The following is a 23,354-nucleotide window of genomic DNA, read 5'->3' as shown; positions in this document are numbered from 1 at the left end:
GTATTACTGCTAGAATATGTTGTACGGTCCTTGTGCAGAAATGTCTGGTTCTATGAATTCCACAACAAAGTAAAAAATTGGATCCACATGTCGTCTAAATTACCTGGCTTTCATAGCTAGTCTCGTCCATGACACTGAGAATTAGGATCACCCTTAATTTCAGTATCTGCCCATGAGCAAGGCACTGCCATGAAATGTAGGTATAATTGGGTACGTTTATCCAAATACTCCTTGTAACCATGACTCCGCAGGTAAAAGAGATTATCTATCCATGGCGTCAGTCTGACTCCAAAACAAGTTTTTTTTGCTGCTCGTCTTCCACCACCATAAAAACAATCATGGTTATATCACTTCACTCTCAGCACTGAGCCATTCTCCTTTAGCTGCACTTTATTACATTAGCCTTGAGTACACACCACTAGCTGCCGCCGGCCTTGTGGACCTCGGGAACATTAAAACCAGCTTTGACTAGTTGGGACTGAAGATCGTCCATCCATGCCTCGGTTTGCTCAGGCAACAGCAGCAGCAGGAGGAAGTGTTTCAGGCAGGTCAGGACCACCTGGGATGTGCACATATTTGTGTTGATAAGGCAGCAGGGCTTACATCACAAAGTTACTGTGACATTTCGGCTACAGTGTTACAAAAAACAAAAAATTCTCCTCCTACTTCTGAATATTTTTAAATCAATGTTCCAAGCATCACACAAAACCGTGGGTGGCACCCATCAAACAGCATATTTTATGTCACTCTAACCCATTTGCTGTCATGTTACTGTTTACAATATAGATGGGAGACGACTACTATTTTCATCCTGGGAGACGTTTTTATGTTTTTGCATAAGAAAAATATTCTCTAAGTTTTCCCAACTTTTTATCGATAAGGGCACCACCACTTTAATATCATTTTCAGTTTGTACGTTGCTGAGTTATGTTCAGGACGTGATCATTTATTCATACTTTTCAGCCTTGTCACAAATGGAATTCATTATTAAGGACCTACTTTATCCTTGATTGCATCAGAGTATAATTTCAATACTGACGGGGGGGAAAAATGTAATTATTTTGCACCCACATCTTGAAGAATGTGACGGATTACATTTGAGGTTTGATAAATCAGATAAAATACAGAGAAACTCATTGTGACTATAAGAATAAGAAGTCTGACTATAAGAAAATGGCTCGGGTCATTTATCCCACTTTCAACAAGCCAACTATTATACATCTACCATCTAATGTATGTATTGGACCTTATATGCTGTTTGTGCCAATCACGTTACTTGTTTCACACAAAGTCACATTACTTTTGTTCATTGGCGTTAGAGATCACATTCAATTGGAAATCTTACTATAGCCCTCTCATGTTTACCAGGATCTGTACTCCTGCTCATTCATGTAATCAACCAATCACAGGGCAGCAGTGCGGTGCAGAAACCAGTGCTGACACAGGTCAGGAGCTTTAGGCAATGATGTGATTGTCTGTGCCAAACAGGTTGTTCTGAGTATCTGAAACTGCTGATGTGGATTTGAGACTAGTCTAGAGCTGCGGTGACTCACATAACCACTCTTTACAACAGTGGGGGGGGGGGGGGGGGCAGAGCAGCCACTCAAGAATGCGCTACGTGTCCAACCTCGGGGCAGATGGGCCGCAACAGCAGCAGAGGATGTTGGGTTCCACTCGGCTGCCGGCCAAGAGCATGTGTCTGAGGCAGCCGTGTGGCCCTGGCTCTCCGACACCTACCGGACACTTCAAGACGTTTAGCCTGGTCTGCTGAGTCTTGATTCCTGCTGAGGCGCACAGATGGTGGGGGGGGGGGGAATGTGGTGTCGACAGCATGAATCGATAAACCTCACCCGCCTTGCATCTTAACTAAGTTGTATACTTGTTTTTTGGACCTATGTTTCAGCTGTTGTATATACTGTAGTATCCATGGATTACATATTCCTACTTGATATAATGCATATATCTCTGCGTACCACATGTATCTTATTACCTTTCACCAAGGAGGATACATGTGTTTCCGTCTGCGTTTGTTTCTCTGTCCGTCTGTCTGTCTTACAGTTAGCAGGTTTACGCAAAAACTACCACGAGTGGGCTGGTTCAGAAAAGAACGCATTAAATTTTGGCGGAGAACACCAAAATTGTATTTAGTGGGTGCAATTTTAGAAAGTTTTAATATGGCTTCTGAGTGTCATTCTAGTTTATATTTTATACTTCAATTAAGATCTCAATATATATTTCTATTTTTGGTGGGAGCAAGTGTAATGAAACCTGATTTCCCCTGATTATCGATAAAGCATTTCTGGTTTTGATTCTGTGAGTGGTGTCATGGTGCAGAAAATGTTTTCTTGGAAAATAATGAAATACAGTCCATTTACCAAGTGTTAGTATGGTGTTCCTAATAAAGTGGTCAGTAAGTGTGGTGTAGCCTCTGTATCTGCTGTAGTCTGTGATGCAGAAGTTAGACAGAGATTTTTTTCATGTGCACGATCTGGGCGGATCCAGGGGAGGGGCCAGGTGAAATCTGGTTGTGCCTAACCGAATATTGTCCTGTCAGTAACAATACTAATAGTGAATATGACAATTTTTTAAGAACTTTTATTTTCTAAGTTTTGGCATTACAGCATATTTTTTGACAAGAAACAATATCTAAGTAAATATTCGATGATGTGTTGCTCTGTTCAAAGCTATAGAGGGAACTGTAAACAAGTATTAACTTAAACATGCACATTACTGAATCAGGAATTGTGCATGGATGTCCTTTATAAGGATTATCATCAATACCACTTACATGTACTGAATGTAACATGCAGAAATCCTCATATGAAGTTCCAAAACCAAACCAGCAGGGGGCCCCTGCCAAGGATTCCCCTTCTCCAGGTTTGAGAGAAGCATCCAGTGCTGATATGTAGATTCAGGTCATCCTGTCTAAACGTCAGCCAGCAGCGTCACAGCACAATGACATAATAGACATTGTGTCAGTGGGTGGTGCCCTGCTCACTTGGCCACTTCTGGATTTCCTGTGAGGGGGGGATTGGGGTCAGGGCGGCGGGGAGGAGGAGGAGAGGTGGGTGGGAGGTGGAACTGCTGAGCAAGGCTGCGGCGCTTCATAATCTCAGGTTACAATCTGAGCCAACAGCTGTTTAGCTACAACGATGACCTAAATATCATCCAATGCATTCAGGGGTAATAGCTTTTCTCTCTCTCTCTCTCTCTCTCTCTCTCTCTCTCTCTCTCTCTCTCTCTCTCTCTCTCTCTCTCTCTCTTTCAATTAACATATTATGCACAAATAACATTATTCTAATAACTTTCCATAAATAAAACCATGGGATATTTCTTCAGGTAGTGCTTCAACTGCATTCTGAACTTAACCCGTTCACAGAAGTACCGTAGAAGCATTATGGAAATGCTGAAAACTCACTGACAAAACCTTTAACGAGTAAAACATTTTATATAAATAAAGCTCTTCGTGGTGAGAAAACCTAAGATGTTTGTCAACGTTAAATATGTTAATCCCGCAATCACTTGTTCAGTTCGACTTCAGCAAATGTGCCATTCCCTCATCTTCTGTCGTGTTCGAATGACTTCCTCTAAGCAGAGTGCCACTCTGAAGTCAATGAAGTTTATTTGAGGAAACAATTTTGGGGACACTATTGACCTTAAAACCCCTTAAGCAGCTCATCACCATTTATATTAGACGCACACTCTTGGATGGTACTTAAAGTGCAATCACCACAAGGAGTCAGGACCGTGAAATTGTGCTCTCGAAAAATCCAGACAATGTCACATCATCTGCTTTTCCCCCATTCTGGTTCCGTGTGTTTAAACTTACAGCTGCATTATTTTCACTCTTCTAATGTTGAAACAGGGAGACAAGCTCTATAATAGGTGGGCTGTTCTTATCAAAGGGTCCATGTGCTAGTGATTATTTCTTCAGCTCTACTGCCACACTGACTCTGGTTCAGCAGTTTCTCAAACTCTTAACTGGATTTTTCTCATTAATTAGTAAATGCTGACACAGCAGTCACAGCATCGTTTTACTCTTTCTTTATTATTCTGCAATTTTGGGGTTTTGGACGCCAGGGAGGGCTGCATGCTTCACCTGGTTTCAACCATCGTCCGTGTATAAAGATGGATGACACGACTCCACCATCCAGAAATGAAGCCATTAGAAGCCAGAGTCTGCACAGCAGAGATTCGAGGTAGAGCCGCGATAGACAGGTCCCGTCAATACATGTGCTCAACCAATCAGGAGTCAGTCTCAGCTGTCAATCATGATGTTTCACCTTGTTTTAATCCACTTTCAAATTAACATTTGATTAAAGTACCTAGAATAAAATAAATCATCTCTGACAAAAATGTATTTAACAAGGACTTTTACTTTTTAGTTTGGTCCATGTCCCATCTATTAATATGGAGGAGGTGGGATTTATAACGTAAAGTGCAGGCAGCCACTAGATGGATGTCGTCCATCTTTATATCCTGTTTATGATTCAGATATCGAACCGTTCTGGATATGGAGGCTCATTTTACAAATCTTTATTCTTTTTGAATTATTCGATTCTATACTTCTCCTAAAATGTTTGGTCTTTGATCCCCAACAACTATCGCAAACTTAAAAAAATATTGCATATTTAGGACATCAGTGCTTAAGTTTTCCTTTTTTCAACTCTTAAATACTGCAATTTCTGGATTTATAATGGCTGTCTACTAGAGTGGTGACATTACGCATGCACGTGGTGACATCACCACAGGCCTTCATGTCACATCGTGTGTTTCCATCTTGATTCAAGCAAAGTGTTTCAGTAACCCAGCATTCACACACACACATGCATTTTCAGCTGGATAAACATCATCTCGTCGTTTTCCAGGATTTTCTGAAGCATTTGAAATCATGATATTATTACAACACATCCAGAGTTACTGTCAGCAGAGGTGTTTTATTTCATTCACCTCCTCCTCATAAGTCTCTACACCGAATGCACACATCTTGGAGTCGTCGTTGCATGATGCTCGAAGAGTCACTGATATAACCAGTATTAATGTTGTTTTTGCAATGTAAACAGTTCATGGGAGAGAATTTTGAAACTTTCTTCCCACCTGGTGAGATGCAACATCACAGCAGTGCTCTACATGTCAGTCTTGGTCCAAAAAGTTAAGACTAGAAAACACAACTCTTTACACGTCAGTAGGTGAAAAAAGTTCATGTTGAATACAAAATAAAGTTCTCTAATCTCTAATATAAAATATCTATAGTATCAGTATCATTAAAATGTATCATAAAGCTAAACAAAAAATATTAAATATTGCTGTACAATTACATTACATTCAATAAAAGCTAAAGTTCCGCATTCGCAGCCTATATGAAATACCCCTGTCAGTATTCTCCACTGTATATTGTAAAGACATTATTCCATAACATCTTCAATGAATTGCTTCCATTCGTTTAAGAAGACAGATGAACACATTCCTGCTGTGGATACAGTCTGAGTGAGTGTGTTTGTGTATTGATCTTCTGCTTTACAAAAACACTGGTGTATCAAGCATCCAAAGAGTAACAAAAAATAGATTTGACCGTCCATTACAAAGCAATAAATATGAAAAATAAGTTACCTAAAACATTTCAAGTATCAAATCCCCTGGGTGTCACTGAGCTTAGTTTACAATCTAGTGTAAAATCCTTTTTGAAGAGGCCAACCTGCATCTCTGTGTAGAACATTTCAGGATGCAACACAGAGCAGACTACTGCCACCTTCAGTCTACCGGCCCCTTCAGGAACACTGCTGGTAATTCCAGTCTCCTCCTGAGCGTGTTGCAAACACCTTGAGACCAAACAGTTTAATTTCATGGCTTGTCCAGTATTAAACTCTATTAAGTTTAGGTTTACTGAACATCATCACATCGTTTGAGGCTATGATATTATTTCCTTTTCCCTGCAGCGAGGTGTCTCTTGGTTACGGCCTCCAGCCTCCTCCTCTCTGCCTCTTCTGCTCTCTTCCTCTCTTCTTTTAGCTCCTTGTACCTCCACTTCGGGATCTGCAGCAGGTGCCCGCTTCCATCTTTGGCGCTGCTCTTCCTCCGGACCTTTTCCGGTTCGTAAGTGGGTGCGGGGGCCTTGGAGACCCTCAGTTTGGGGATGCTGAAGCCGGGCCTGACGCTGCTCCTCCTCAGCACCATGTGCACAGGCAGAAGGCTGGTTCTCCGCAGCTCCAGGGCATCATTGTAAGCCCCAAAGCCCAGGCTGGAGCTCCTTTGTCGGGGCACCAGGCTCTGGGGTTGGAGGCTGGCTCGGCGGTCTGCAGAGTTCTTGGCCACGAGTGTGATCCGGGAGTTCTGGAAGAGTTTGAGGTGTCCATCTACCCTGTCAGGGTTGACGGAGCGGAGCTCTTTGGCGCGCTGCTGGCGAATGATCTCCGGAACTGCATAGTGCCGTTTTCCCACACTTGGGGGACTGTCAGGACACACCTGAAATAAAAATCAGTCGCTCAGTGGTTTGACTTACTCACTATAATCTGGTTGTATAATATCAATGGCACTGCAGCAGCAATAGCAGAATTCCTTTTTGATTAATGAAAAAAACAGAGGTAATCGCATAAATAACCTGCTTATCGGAAAAAGACTGCCGTTAATTATATCCTTTAATTAGTATCAACTAATCCCATGAAAGAGCTGATTTTTGGAATTAAACAAAATATTGATTAATGCCTTGTAATAGCTTTATTACCACAGTAGTATCAGTTAATTTGCACATCACTTCTCTGACACAGCCGTGACAGACCCACATTATCCTACATTTGCACATGAATGCTAAACACACAAACATAAACTGTCAAATTTCAAGCCTGTGGAAAGGGATTTTCATACCGTACAAGATTGTCTGGCTGCTTTATAAAGGCAAATGAGCATTTATAGGAAATGAGCAGGCATCTCCAACTGTGTATATCTGCAGATGCCACCATGAATAATGCAGAGGGAGACCTATTCTGCCTTATCCCACACAGTAGTGTTACTCATTGGTTCACTCTATCTCAGCCTTTGTTTCAAATGTGCTTGTTGTTGTGAGGCATTAAGCAACAAACATGTGGGATTCTGTCAACGCTGATAATTAAAGGAAGGGATCTGGTGCTCCGTAACTCACTGTATGGCACGCCACAGCTATGGCGGGGCTCCTCATTGCCGTCGTGATAGAAACCATGTGGTCGATGACGCCCTCCTCTTCAGGGTTGGTGAAATTGGCGATGCTGAAGACGCTCCGGAAGCTGTCGGACAGGCGCTGCAGACAGCCCCGGGGCTCCTGGGATTTGGTCACCAGTGACGTCAGCGGGGGCCACTCTAGACTGAGGGGGAGCAAGTTTAGACATAAATCCGCTGCACAGAGACACTGAGGGTAAGTGACTCTCGCATGCTTAGCTTATGCTGTTGCTCCCAGCTGACTAACCCTTTTACCTGTATGATTCACAGAATTGGTTGGGAAAAGGCCGCTCCATCAGACGTGTCATCACCCAGGCGGTTTCGTAACGGCCCGTAAATAAGGCCCAGTCCCTGGCAGTGAAGTGGCGGCCAAAGTCTTTGGCAGTCAGGGCTGCCCCTGGTGGACGCAACAAATACGATAGAAAATGTCAAGGAGAGCGAATGGCAGAGGGTGGATACACAAATATACAGGTTAAAAAGGATAACAAGGAAGACGTTGTGTTGGTTGTGCTTAGAAGTGATGACGAGGGGAAGAGATTGAAGATTCAAAGGTTTGTGTCCAAATATTCAGGAGAACTTGCACACACCATCATGCAAATCCCACAGGGCCAAAATACCCAAAATATTTGTGTTGCACATTTAATCTAATCTCAATCTTTATCTTGATGTCAACACTTGCAATTTAATATATTATGATGAATCCATGACAGCTGAAGAGACAAGTTAAAAGCCAAACTGAATAAAACTGATAAATGAATCTGAAGGTGTTGTGCCCATCGTCAGAGTTAAACTGAAATCCTGTTTATTAAACACCTTGGCCTCTTATTATGCCATTTGTTCGAAAGGAGAGTTCTCATCTTATAACTGCCAAAACATTTTCAAATTGTCAATCTGTCCATCTGAAAATCTGTTTACTGAGCTGCTGAGAATGATAAAGCAAATACTTCTCTCAAAATCTGGCCAGAGAATCTAGGCAATGGGTTAAATTTAGAATCTGACAGTGCAACAGATTAGATTCCGACACCCAGTTTGTTTTTGTGTTTATGAAATCCGACAGCTACAGTTTTGCTCATTTGCCTCACCTGCCATCATGAGCGAGCGCACACATTCCACTCTGCCCTGCATGGCAGCTTTCATCAGAGCGGTGAAGCCGTGGCAGTTCCTCCTCTCGATGTCCAACCCGGAGAAGTAGTTCAGCAAATAGTTGGTGATGGTTATGTGGCCTTGAAGAAGAACACGACAGAGAGAGATATTAACTGTGGGTCACATTTCCACATAGTCCACCATATTTTAGACAAAACCACATTCACAGCAGTACCAACGTGTTTTTTATGCTCGTCTGTGACTGTGAGTCATCACCTGTGTCAGCATTAGTCAGCATGTGGTGTGTATTTGTATCTGCGTGTGCATGTGTTCACGCAGTACTGTAAATGCCTGTGTGACTGTGTATCTAAGCCTGATATATTACTGTGTCCGTCTGTGTGCGTACGCGTGCAACTTACCTGCTTGAGCAGCAGTTATGAGAGCCGTGTTCCCCTCGCTGTCCTGCCAGTTGACATCCAGATACGGACACTGACACAGCGCTATGACAACATCCACGTAACCCTGGTAGCACGCGACCAATAGCCCTATCTGTGATGAATAGAAAAGTGACAGGACACAAAATAGAGATGCAGGAGTTAATATACAAGGCAAAGGGTGAAAGGCTTATATTAAGATTCAGCTAAAACAAATCGGAGACAAACAAAAAAAATTGCCATAGGAGATAAAGCCAAACTGCAGTAAAAATGCTGACGTATAGAAGTTACAGGAAATAAAATGTGATCAAGGCTGTGCATCTTTTAAAAGTATGACATCTGTTGTGTTTTCACTGAGAACCTGAACTCGGTGGAAAAATAAGCTGTCTCTGCTTCTGCTGCTGTCTTTTCAGTGAGCGTATGTATGTGTTTGTTTACCTGCGTGTGTTCCTACCAGAATAGGAACCCTTTCATGTGTTGTGTGTGGCAGGATGTGTAAATGTTAGTCCGTGAATGTGAGGGTGTTTGAGTCCTGGAAAATGTGTGTAAAAGTTGAGTACCTTCCAGAGGGTGCACACAGTTTCATCGGCCAAAACAAACAAGTTTACCACCAGAGAGTGAAGAGAGATGGGGGGGGGGCTGCATGTAGGATTTTGGAACACAGAGTTCTAAATAGATATGTCATGTAGAATGTATTTCTACATACACAGAAAGAAATGTCTTTCATTATAAATGGGTCATAGCATTAATGGAATCTGGAATACATGTTTTCATACAAGGAATCAGTTCCCAATTGATGAATATATGTCAATAATAAGAGTAAGAGAACAAGAATAGAGTATGAATAACTAGAGGGGGTCTTCAGAGAGAGCGTAGCTGCGCCAAGGATAATGCCCAATCTCGCCATGTCAAAGAATCAAATCCACTTCAAAAGTTATTGCTTGAAATAAGTTAAGTTTCTCCTTTTCTTCTTATGTGTGATTTTTTTTAATGTTTATAAATGTGGGTTTGTAAATGAGTGGTAGCGGCATTCACTTTTGGAATCAGTCCGGTATATCGCCTCTGCCAGAAGCCACGACGTGACACGGCAGTGGCTACAATGCATTCTCATGGGGCAAAACGTTCACTAAAAGTGCTTTTTTCACCAATAAAAATTGTTATTTTGGCTCTTTGCTAACAGTATGGAAACATTTCACATGTCTCGCTCAATGAGCAGTCTCACTTTCAAGTCTCCTGATGTTTGAGTTGATCCAGGTAGATGGTGGTGGAAAGGAGAGTGAAAGATAAAGAGAGGAGTTTGGATTTTATTCAGAGAAACTCAGAAAGTTTTTTTCTGATTCAATGAGCTTCTTGTTTGAGCTGGGGTACATGGACCAGGAGCTCTTACTAACTGAAAAGCAAACAAAAAGAGAGAGAGAGGCACCAAGCAGAACTTGCTGCTGCTTAGTGGCAAAGCTCAGAATCTCATACACTGTTTCCAGACTGTTAGCAACAACCTATACTAACAATTTGTATTTCTAGCTACTGTCTCACATTCCAAAAGTATTTTATCAGGGCCAACAAATCTCCACACCCACATTTATAAACACAGGGCCCAGGTTGAAAAATATGAGAATTCCCCTTTAAGAGGCAGCAGGTATACAGGAGCCTGCAGCCCTGCTCACTCATGTGTACACATCACCGCAAGCCACTGCAGTGGAGCACTGAACATATGTTACACAGCACTATGTGAATATGTGTGCGAAGAATATTTTACCATGACTAGTTAAAAACTTTTAATTTGTTCCACATTTAATGATCCTTCAACAGACTTGATTTGTGAACCTACTCCAGTCACACGATGTTCTCTTCATTAATTTGTAACCTCCTTCAAGAATTTGTATTCTTGGTGTCTTAGCAGCACACTGTGTATCTCCACTGAATTATTTTTCCAAATTCTGGTATGAATGTGATGAAACGTTCTGTCTCACTGAGAAGAATAAAAAAACAAATTAACAGGATCGGCACGGAGAGGGCCTGAAGGTGAAAACCAGTTTACAAAGTTTGTGCCAGCCTCTCCGTGTCTTACTACGACTCCTACACACACACACAAGTTTGCAGAGCTATCCTTATTAGGGCTTTGCATTCATGGTGAACGGCCAAACCAAAATCTCATCCCTAACCTAACCACTAACCAACATCTTACCACTCCCCTTAACTAGGATCTCAGAAATTAAATTTCTCCTGATTTGTACCAGGCTTCGGTCCCCATGAGGTCCACTGGTCCTGACAAGATCAATTATTATCATGGAGACCGTCCTGAGGGGGTAACAAGAACGAGTACACACGTAAACACTGAAAGTATGTGAAACAAGATTGTATGTCTGCATCATGTCACATCAACGTGTGACCAATCTAAAGCAAATTTTTTAAGACAATAAAATATCCCCATAACATGTGATGGTCTGATAAATCCTATTACCACAGCTTCTTGTCCTGTTGCTTCACCACTGTCTTTATTTGTTCTGTTAATCTGTATCATACTGAAAACAGTGTTTCTTATTACAAGCTTTTACTTTGCTCTGCGGCACAGGCTTAGTTAAATAAGATACAGGATAGAGCTGAATTCTGATAGGGCCCTGCAGTGGACCTGTCATGTCAATAGACGTAAAAGTAAAAGTCAGTAACTCATAATACGAACAAAAATTGTGTGTCACATTTTTGTTTTGCTTTTGTGAAGTCAAGTGTGTTGTTTCCCATTATTTTTTCCCATCATTTTTTTTACACTTCTCTTAGCGAGATCTCTAACTGTACCACATGCTTGTGGTCCGTAAAGTCTTCACCATACACGCAGACTGTCAGCTGCAGTTTTGGAACTCTCTTACGCAAGAGTTTGTATCACGCTCTTTTATCTGAATACCTGTCACTCGTAATCTGTTGAGCCTGAAGGTGGCATTCATGCTTGTGCATCCCAGTTATCGCAATAGATTGAATTAATTCTGTGGGTAATGCTGACAATGTGCTCGAACAAGGCACAATTTTCTAAATATATTAAATGATATTTTAATTTTGCTTATCTTAAAGCTATAAAGTTAACAGTACACAACTGAATCAGGAACTGTGCATTGGTTTCATGTACACATATAACATACAATTGGCCCCCTGTGTCACTTTTGCCGTATTTATGGTCCCTGATTTAGATAATCCTCAAACTATTTACCTGTAAAATAAAATTACAGATGTAAAACGTGCCTGGCTGTCATCCATCTCCTGATGCAGTCACGTTAAGTGTTTTCAGCCCTGAGAGTTTTAAGGTGGAGAGAGGTCCTGTGGAGTAACTGGCGGATTGTCTGGGAGAAATTCACTTACAGTGGCACCGCGCCAGAGAACTCTATCTGGTTGAACCTAGACAAACACATCAAGACCTCGTCTGTCTCTCGCTCACTGTCTCACATGCACGCACACACATACTTGGCAGCCCTCCAGCCTGGCAGTGTTCTTTAGAAACATGCCCTGCAGCTCGTCTGGAGCAATTTCATCGCACAACGTCCCATTTTCTCTGTGACACAAACATACACGCACACACAGGCCCTTTTCTGTAGTTTTTCACTTTGCACACCTTAATCACACAATAAACGCACAAACTACAACAGAATTGGTCATCATGTTTGGCTGCAGAGGGCGCTGTTCCTCAGTAAAAGTTACATAGTGTTGCTTTAAAGCTGCTGTAAAAAAAGTAGTTAAATATTTTGGAACACTATCCTGAACTCTCATTCAATCTGAACACAGATACATACACACACGAATTCTACACAACCTCTTATTATTAGACCATGTAGACACATTAACACAGGGAAAGACACTAACATACATACACAAACACACCCTCAGTAATCTGGGGATATCAGGGCTAAGAATAGAAAGGCTTAGCCTTATCGGTGAGCCAGACACAAAGAGAGGGGGAGGGACTGAGACATAACTGAGTATTTACTGTTAATGTGAGAAGGCTGTAATGATAATTGGCTTCAACAACAGTGACACACTGCATCCCATATATATTATAACTGATAATCAATTTAACGTTTCTTCTAATGGGTTTTAAATTGCAGATAATCACATACTTGCCCAGAAAAATAATTTTTTACGAACAATTTGCAGTATTATCCAAGACAGCATCTCGAACAGCGAGAAGCCTGTTCCATCTCCACAAAATGTCTAATATTGCTCTTTCACCATGTAACCAAGATGCTCCCATGTTTGTTTCCTGAACCAGGAAATAAAACAATCTAGCTTTCTTTTTGTTTCCTAAATAAAGACTGACTAACTTTTTCTTTTTCAAGTAAGTACTTGTCTAAGCAATAGACTATATAAAGATGGAAGATATCTCTATCGCCACCTGGTGGCTGGCTGCAGCATAGATAATGAGTCCTGCTTCCTCCATGTCAGTGGGTTGGACACGAACTGAACAAAGTAAATGGTTTCTGTCATTTAAGGTTGTTCTTAAGTCAATGGTCTCAGCTAACTCCTGCAAGTCATACGAGCGACCAACAAACTCTCCCTCTGTATAAACCGAATACAAACATTAGCATCCCTTTTACAATCTATAGCACATCTTTGTCTTCAAATACAGGCATCACACACACACACACACACACACACACACACACACCCTCTAGACCGCCCTCAATCACACACACACTAAAAGTGTCACAGACACACTAGGCCGTGTTTCTGTCAATAGCCTCCCTGTTATGTTGTCTTTCTGTCTGCAGCTGGGCGTTCACACGGCTGTATCAAATCAAATGTGTATGACTGGCGCTTTGATTTTTCCACTTATCTATATTGGCTAGCAGCACCATGCTCGCCACCCCTCTGTGGTGCCAAATTTCTTTCTTTCCCCCACGTGTCCCTTCATTCAGTCTGTCTGCCTGTTGACGTGATGGTCGATCCGAGCTGGTCGGCGCTCTCTTTGTGCATCAGACACTCTGTGGCCGACTCTGTCACATGCTGTCTTAACAGGCAGGGCTGCAGTGTACTGTATCTGTAATGGCTTGTCACTGTATGTCGGCCTATTTGGAGAATCTGGTTAGTGTGTGCACGTGTGATTCAGAGACAGAAAGAGAGAGAGAGAGAAAGAGAGAGAGAGAGAGAGAGAGAGAGGGTGGGGGGGAGGGAGAGAGAGAGAGAGAGAGAGAGGTATCAGCCCGGCAGGGTGGCCTCATTCAAGTTGATTGGATTCTGTGTGTGTCCCTGTGCCTGTGTGTGCGTGTGTGTTTATGTGTGTGTACGTTTATATTGAGTTTTGTGCTTATGCACTCTACGAGGGACACAAACTGTCCTGAACAGGGTCAGAGGTGCCAGTGGACACCAGTATTCATCTGATACGTCACATTTACTGTCAACTCACACACGCACACACAAACATGTTGCATAAAAGTCCTACTCTCATCAGGGATAACCCCTCATGTTGAGTGACTTGTTCTCTTTTTTAATTCTGACGAGACATTGCCAGTAGATGTTGAAATGCCATGCATCACGGCAGTCACAACACTGAGAATTCAGGGATTCTGAAGCAGAACTAAATTCCCATACCTCCATACGAATTCACATTATGTATATATTGTCAGGTTTCCTGTTAAATTTAGTATTAATGCTTCGCTTAGTGGAAACTTCCTGTCCTCTAATACTACAGGAGACATATTAGTAAATTAAAGTCTGGCTTGTTTGGTTGGCTTGTTTGGATCGGGATTCCAGTGAACACGGTTTCAACAGGTACTAAAAAGATTCTCAAATTAAGATTAGAATGACACTCAGAAGAGCACATATCCCTCTGCCAAGGCCCCAAGTTCCCTAAATATGCCAGATTTTTTTATTCAAGATCCATGAATTATTCCCTGTGAAAACCATGAAAATTATTTTAAAAAATCTTAAAGATTATTTTACTAAAGATTCAAGGCTGCATTTGTTTTAGCATAACCTTTGACCTCCCTGCTGGTATGGAACAGTGAACAGGGATTACACATAATTATGCATATCAGATATAATAGATTAGCCAGGCTATTACACTAAATATAATTTGACAAAAACTCATAGTTTCTTTCTCATGCAAGATTAACAGATCATTATACTGAAACACTCCCTATAAACTGCTGACCAGAGGAAAGGGAAATGGAGCACATGCTGTAAATGAGCGCCTCTCTTTGTCTTACACACATCACATTGTCGACCTGTCTGCTATATTAGGATGTTTCAGGATGTGAAACACACACACACACACACGCACGGACACTAATGAGCTCTGCAGATTCATATCGGTGTGTTTACAATAGATGTGTTGCTTAATCTTATTGTGTCTGTTTTTGTGTGCACACACCCTGAGGTCAGTAAGTGTAGAGTACACTATGGCAGACATCCTGGTTATCTGTGCAAACATGGAACCTTCTTGCTCCGCCTCTCAAACTGAGACACACATTGTATGCAACCATTTGTTGTGGGGGGGCTTGCCAAATTAATCCTCGTGCCTGTAGGACCCTTGACCTTTCTCTGTTGGGCTGTGCATTATGTGCATCGTTTATATTCTAAATAAACACTAATATATCTGCACACTGTCTGTACTACATACAATCGCTAGGAATGAAAATGATTAAGAATCAGGGGGATTTCAACAGGAGAGATTTTTGGGCATTCCAGTGATGTCATGCTACTCTATCCGCCCATGAGCTCATCGGTGATTACACCCAGTACAGTCAGGGAAGAGGTCAGTTTGTAGAGAAGAGGAGGTGAAATGGAAGAAGAGACAAAGACACATGGGGGGGGGGGGGTAGCCTCCAGGTTATAGGCTCAGATTAGTGCTGTAAGGTCAGGACTGTGAAAACAGCTCAGCTTCACTGAAGAGCTGATGTTCCGGTACCGACACAGCATTGGACAACTGCACCAAAACAGCATCAACACTGTACTGCCCCTCAAGATATTTCCAGTAGCATAGCTTTAGTCACAACTAGTTAAGATGTCAGCAGTTAATATTCCATGCGGAGTGTGCACTTTAACAGCTTTTAAAAGAAGTACTTGTTTAGTGTTCCTACATTTATTTATATGTGTTATTTTTCAGTTATGACTGTCAAACTAGATTTTACGAGAAGTTCCACGGCATTCATTCTTTGTGTATATTTGTTTTTCAAAGGGATTAACATAAGTTAGGTCAGACAACAATGAAAATAATTGTGACTTCCATACAGGGTTAGTAGCACACAGCTGTTACAATATAACAACATTGTATAAGTTCATATTTTTTAAATGCTCTGGTATTTTTTGATTTACTGGTATACATGCAAAGTGCAGGTATCTGAATCTGTAAGAGAATAAAAGTAGCAGGAAGCTAAGCTATGTAAAGTCAAGTGTGCACGTTGATGGTGAATCTTGCTCTCTCAGCTTTCCCTGGATAAATAGGAGCCCAACGCTATAGTATAATAACACAAATACACTGAGTCACAACAATGCACATTAATATGAGATTCAGCACAGGCCCCAGTGCCAACTAATTCAATTACTATTAGCAAAATGTCCAGATGAATGAAAGCTGGTCTGGCAGTCCATAATTATGGATTTATCTCTTCGCCCTGGGCTGCAGTTCTTTGGCTGGAGTGACCTTTTTCTACAAGGTGCAAATGGAAACATGCTTTACATATATTGATGTTTTTTAAGAAAGCAGTAATTAATAAATTGATGAATTACCTTCAGTGAAAAATATAAGATATTCAGTCATTGAGGGAAAAAAACAGCAGAGGCATAGGATTGTTGAAATCATGAAAAATGGCAGATTATCAAGATTATCCCCTTTTCCCAGACAGCGACTAAACTAATGTATGATATTGGGAAAATTGTAAATGGGAAAAAAATTCCCTCCGGGCTGTATACCTAAAGTTATTAGAGAAAAGTGCAATTATATTATTATAAACTTTTAAGTAATTGTCTTTAAACTGTAAACTCTCCTGTTCATGAACACAGACATATAGGCTACATTATGCACATACAGTATAATATATATAAATATAAATGTACTCTATATACACTATGAGCTATTTCTGCGGATATCATCAGCATGGATGATGGAATACACCTTTTTTTTCTTTCTTCTCTTTTTTGGAAGTGAGTGTGTTTCTTATCCACAACCATATATCCTAAATGTCCACATTCAGACTTTAGGGAATGTGGAAAATGTGAGCTGCTACTATTATTACTGTGGTTTGTGAATATGTAAGGTGGCAGCTGTGACCCAACTCTCATGTACTTTAACAAATAAAACAAAAAAATCCCTGGATAGCCCGAGATTAGTGTAACAGAAAATGCTTCATCCCTTTTGTGGAGTTCAAGCTTTTACAAAATGTTTTTATCCTGCTCTTAATGACATTTTGTTCGTATATTACACAAATTGAGTCCAAATATAGAATATGAAAATAAAGTCTTACAAACACACACACACACATATACACACACACAGAGAGTTAGAGTACGCACACTTTCACACACACAGAGGAGATTGTGTTCTCCTGACCTTCAGAGACTTCAGGTTGTTTTTTTAAGCGCTTGAGGTTTCTCGCTCTCTGAAAACCGAGGTGGGTCTTTGCAGAAACATACAAAGAAAACACTGATATTGAGCAGAAAATTATAAGCAAGCATGTACAAGTTGAAAAATGTAGCATTTTCAAGCCAACTGGCAGATGAGATATAGAATTATTAAGATGTAAATAACTTTAATTTGTCTTTGAGGCTGAGCATAATCACGACCTTAAACCTGTGACATACATTAGGGTTTTAAATAGAGGTCAAACCAGATCCTCTCCCAAGGCCTGGGAATAGGTGAGTAAGTCACTGCTGCAGGCTCAGGCTTAATTATTCCACTGCAGACTGACTGTGAAGCTTCTTGTCTGAACCTGTTGCACCGGGTGGCAGAGGCTTCAGTTTGATAAACAGATACAGTGTGACACATTTAGTGTCCAGCCGAGGAAGAACACTTTATAACCTCACATGCTCCATAGTCGATCAGTTATGAGATTAAATACGCTATGATATGTAACTGGAGCCAATTTAAATTTACCTTGTCCCTCACACTGTTCTTACAAGATAATAGATTCATGTAGTGAACAATTGTGGTGTGTGTCTGTGTTGTGTATGTGTATGTGTACTCGTTTTTGTTGCCTATTTAGGAGCTTTTCTGCTGTAAATACCGACCTTGTTCTGACCAGTAGACCATGGGGACCAAAGCCTGGTCATAATGAGGCCCAAAATGTATATCTGAGGTCAGGGTTAGTGGTGAGATGTGGAATTTGATTAGGTTAAGTTTAGTTATTGATTGGACATGGTTGAGATTAGGGATAAATTGTGAACTGGGGTGACGTTAAGGTTAGAGTTAGGTAGAAATTGGTGATGGTTGAACTTAGGGATGCCGTTTTGGTTAAGTAGTCCACAATGATTGGAAGTTAATGCCAACTTATAATAAGTGTATCTGCACCAACCTGTATCTGCACCAACCTGTCAAGATGTGTGTTATACATTAAGTTCCTCATACCCTGTTGTTCTTGTCCGCCTCCTTGACCTGCTCCTCCTTCACTCCGTGTCGGATCATGATCCGGACGATGGCCGGGTTGTTGGAGCAGCACGCCTGCAGGAGGGACAGGGGCTCCGGGCTCTCCGGGGACGGGGTCCGCTCCGAGTCCGCGAACGCATCGTCCGGCGGGTAGAAGGAGTCGTCGGACATGACGCTGCGACCATCATCCAAGTCCTCGAAGTCCACTTCTTCGAATTCATCCTCCTCTTCATCATAGTCCCCATCCTCGCTCGGGTAGTCCTCCTCCTCGGAGTTGGACGGCGGCTCTAACTCTATGGTCGGGTGGACCTGAGAGACGTTTCCCCCGACCTTCTGCTGCTGGTGCTGCTGGAGCTGGAGCTGCTTGACCCGGACGCCTCCTCCATCCCTGTCGTCGGTAATCAGAACCATCTAACCCCCGGGTCTAGGGCACCGTCCTCGGGGTGGAGCGCAGCCGGGCGCATGGGACGAGCTGCTCCTCCAAGACCAGACTCCGGTGAAACAATCACATCGTCTGCGGGAGCTTTAATCACACAAACCCCTTAATCTGCTGAACCATGTGCCGTCAGAGCGAGTTCCAGGTCATCCTCACAGAGCCGCTGTCACCTGAGATCTGAAGCTCCCGGAGAAGTGAGATCTTTGCGCCGGGCGGTGTTGTGTCCGGAGGAGACAGGCATGGAAGTGAAGCCTCTGGAAAGTGGAGCCAAAGCCGAAAATCAAGCGCAGGACACACGACCGTCCCAGGAGAGAGGCAGTTCTGTGTTAACCTAGAGTCGTGTAAGCCGATTAGATGCGCCTGGGACCTCTGTCTCTCTCCCACCCTCCCTCTCTCTCTCTCTCTCTCTCTCTCTCTCTCTCTCTCTCTCTCTCTCTCTCTCTCTCTCTCTCTCTCTCTCTCTCTCTCTCTCTCTCTCTCTCTCTCTCTCTCTCTCTCTCTCTCTCTCTCTCTCTCTCTCTATCTGTCTCTCTGATAAGGGATTACTCTCTCTAGAAGCACCAGTGAAACTTTAATATTTATATATGTGCCTGACTTACTTTAGTGTGTATTTATAAGTATGTCCTGAACATGTGCAGTATCAGAAGTTAAAACATACATGCTCTTTCTCAATAGTCATGCAAGTCTGTATAATGCATTTGGCCCATGACATAATTCATAAATACAAAAAAAACCTTAGCCTGTCCTCCAGGGAGATCTCTTCTGGCTGTATGCCTGTGAGGTCACAGTAAGGGTCAATGAAACTTTATCAAGTTATATCTTTCCTCCTGAACCCAACATGGAGCTGGTTCCACAGGAGTCAGGAGAGGAGCCCGGCTCGGTTCTATCTCCCATTCTACTCTTGTAGAAACGCCAAGCCCACATTCAGAGAGAGGAGTGCTCATTTGGGATGATATGGGGTCTAAAAAATATGATGGAGCTTGGTCATTAATGGCTTAGTATATGGAGAATAATTTTTTTTCTGGTTTTACTGGAGCCAGTGCCGAGAAGTTAACATAGCATTAATATAATAATTTTCTAATTTCTGTCACTGCGCTGATTTTTGGAACATCCATATAATAAGTCGTCCACTCTAGAGGTAACAAATACGTGGATTGTAACATACACAAAACATTTACAAGTGATGATACATTTTTTTCTCTCTGTAATTAATACATTCACTTTGCTGACATCAGCTGTTATGGAAAGAAAACAATTGCATAATAGTCCCAGTGTGTGTAGCCTTATTATAACTTCATCTACCCCCTGCTGAGAGCTCTACTCTCGTGTGACTGGTCCATCTCCATGGTATCGTTCTGCTGCCGTGTGGCTGACAGCCAGTTTCCAATCCTACAGATATATAATTATCCGTGGAAAGTTTCAACTGTCTGGTCGAGCCACACCACACACATAATCAACAGAGCAAAGATAAATTGTAAATCTCCAGTATTAGATTTAGTTGAAAGGTTCAATCCACAGTTTCACAAATACATCTCTCATTGACACTGCAAGTATGGAGATGTAATATTGTGTTTTACACTGTAATGCAGGGTGGGTCCTTAAAGCTGCACTGTAATGTTATCACAGAAAATGTGCTCATGCAAGTGAAATATTAATATCAGGAGAGACCATGAAGTAAAAGGGGCTCCACCTCTAGACTATGGACTGTATCTAAAGATGGATGACATGTCACCACTTCCTTCCACTATCCAGAAATGATTCTAAAAATATCTTGAATAGGAACGCTGACATCTTGAAATTAGCGATCAGGGGATGGAACCACAGTAGCGGTAAATGTGTTTGACATCAAAATAAGATAAAACCACAACTGTGTATAAATGGATAAAAGCATCAAAAGTGCAAGATGGCCGCAACTGTATCAAGACTATTTACGCTTCATTTATGAAAAACAGGAAGGAGTGAAGATGTTCCATCCATCTTTATAAAGACTCTAAAAAGAGTAGAATCAGCCTGTTTTCAAATAACAAATTACTAGGGATTACTGTTGGGCTTTTGAATTCGACTACATGTCTTTTAGCTAAACTACATATTGGAGACGGCGGACGAAGAGATCCTCCAATGACGTTGGAGATGGATAGGCCATACTCTCCGTAAACCAGCCACAAACACCACAAGACAGTCCCTCAAGTGGAATCCCCAAGGGAAAAGAAAGAGAGATCGGCCGCGAAACACCTGGCGTAGAGACCTGGAGGCAGACACCAAGAAAATGGGCTACACCTGGGGACAGCTTGAGATGTTGGCCCAGGACCGGGATGCATGGAGAACTCTTGTTTGCGGCCTAAGCCCCAGAAGGGGTAGTAGGCGATGATGATGATGATGATGACATATTGGAGAAACATTGGAGATCCACATGTGTCTAACATGTCCTAAGCAGTATGCAGTCCAGACAACGCCCTTCATTTTGAGCACTAATATTTTCTGCTACCAAAGCCGATCCGTGTTCCAGTTTCCAGCAGTGCTGCTCAGTGAAATGTTCAGTGGGATAAAGCTGCCGTGAAGCCAACAATTAGCTGTCTTAGTAAAAAGGAAATATGGCATTAACTGGTATTTTCGGAGGGAAACAAGGGAGTCACTAGAGTCAATTACATTGTAGAAATCCATCAACATTTTAATATAAAACCCTGCGAGCAGCCCGGAAAGCACTTAACAGTTTCCATAAAAGCCGAGCATGTTTGGCTTTCACGTTAGTCAGTCGTGTTTTTATTTTCTTTCTTGTTGAGGAGACGTGTGCAGACAGCTGTGTTGTGAAATAAAAATCAACCATTAGCGTTTGCAGTGGTTTATTTGACACCGTAAACTGGCATCAGTGGCTCCTATTTAGCCCCAGAAAAATTGGAGGAAATAATTAATACTTATTAAGGAGACAGGCGGTTGATTTTAAAATGAGAACTCCTCAGTTCAACAAGACCTCTCACATGTTCGCGTTTGCTCTGAGGTCTGTTCAGAAACACAGCTGCTGGGGTGTTTGTAGTTCATTCAAGGACTTCCAACGTGTAGATTTAATCCCCCCTCTCATATGTCCTAAACAAAATATCCCTCAATGCGCATGCTGTTGCATAACAATCTACTGTACATCATAGAGAAGTACAGCCAATTGAAAAAAAAAAACGATTTGTCCATTCACCTTGATGTAGGTGGATTCATATTCTGTGCTTTGAGTATGAATTCACGTGAGACTGAGACACAATGTAAATAGCAGAACATCTGCAACACCCTCACTTGCAGAGCCAATTGCATCAGCTCCACCCGGCACTCAGAACAAGATCTAAATTCCGTGGACAGATTACCACAGGGAGCTGACTGGAGCCCTTCTGTGAATGTGTGTCGCGCAAAAGTGATGAGATTTCTGTCATTTTATTCTATATTCACAGCTCTTTCAGACAACTATACTTACCGAGAGTATGCCACTCCAAACCGTAAGGACTATTTTTAACCCAAACCCTTTGTGGCTGATAGAGCAGCAAAAACAGGACTGTGTAATTTCTATGATTGTTGTCATCTTGTCTGTCTCATTTGGGCTGGGAAGAAGTATTGTTCAACAGTCATCACAGACATGATGATTTCTTACAAATCCAGCTGTCACCCAAGGCCACACAGGTTTAAGCCGAAAAAGCAGTCCGTTTGTTGTTGAAATGTCCACGCAGTCACTACAATAACCCTGAATTTATAGAGTGCTTTTACGGTTAAATCGACCAATCAAAAACGCTTTTACAGTACAAGTCACCAATTTCCCCGCTAACAAATGAACAATGCTTCTATACGTAGCACTTTTTCGATCAGGGGAAATTTGGGGTTTAGTCTCTTGCCCGAGGATTGTTCTTGTGGAGGAGCCAGGAATCAAACCAACGACCTTCTGGTGAGTGGACGACCCTCTCTACTTTCAGAGCTACAGCCCCCGTTACACTAGAAGAATTTCGAAGAACTTCTAAGACATTATCCTGGTTGTTGTAAATATGTCTTTGACCATAAGCATTAGCCGTTTTAGAAGAAAAAATGACTAGTTTGTGAAAGGTGGGGTTTTAAATTGAACTTCCTCAGGTCTTATTTAGGCCACATGTGCCTCACGAGCACAGCATGGTGGGTTTAGACCGGCTCCTGTATGGCTTCCCTCATTCAGTCATTCATGTATTTGCCCTAAAACCACAAACATCCACCACACTCCAACACACCATGGTCTCTTCTGTGGCATACCTGGAGCAGGGCGCTGCACAAAGATCTGTCTATGAGTCTCCTCTATGACACAAGCGCCAAACTGTTAGCAACTGAATAAGTGACCAAAATCAAGTGTTTATGTCTGGGTTCTGAGGGGTGTCTGTTTGTTTCTGAGAGGATTTGCTCGAAAATGTTCTCCTCTAATATCCCCTCTATTAATTTGAACTGATTAGAAAGTCTCCACATCACAACTTAATCAATTAAGACATCAAATTGGCCAATGCGCGAGTTAACGACGACAATTAAATTCAGGGACAGACAAATCATTAGCTCTCAAGTTAAATGTGAGAAATTGAATAATCCACAAGTGTTAATTAATCCATTTTCATCAGCCTGCAACGTCCCCTTAATTATGTGCCGTCTGAGATGCGTGCTCACG

General features: G+C 41.9%; 1 protein-coding gene across 1 annotated transcript; it reads right to left on the bottom strand.

Annotated features, from left to right (window-relative positions):
• Positions 1-4,955: 4,955 nt before the first annotated feature.
• Positions 4,956-18,678, bottom strand: ankrd33ba (ankyrin repeat domain 33ba). Its single transcript, XM_061094097.1, has 6 exons — positions 18,250-18,678; positions 8,691-8,820; positions 8,271-8,411; positions 7,444-7,585; positions 7,136-7,334; positions 4,956-6,462 (listed from the first exon to the last, which is right to left on the bottom strand). Exons 1-6 carry the CDS (start codon positions 18,676-18,678, stop codon positions 5,917-5,919), a joined length of 1,587 nt encoding a protein of 528 aa, XP_060950080.1. The 3' UTR covers positions 4,956-5,916.
• Positions 18,679-23,354: the final 4,676 nt, after the last annotated feature.

Source organism: Limanda limanda, chromosome 20 (assembly GCF_963576545.1).
Source record: "Limanda limanda chromosome 20, fLimLim1.1, whole genome shotgun sequence".
Taxonomy (NCBI): domain Eukaryota; kingdom Metazoa; phylum Chordata; class Actinopteri; order Pleuronectiformes; family Pleuronectidae; genus Limanda; species Limanda limanda.
This window is presented reverse-complemented; position numbering and strand designations above follow the sequence as displayed.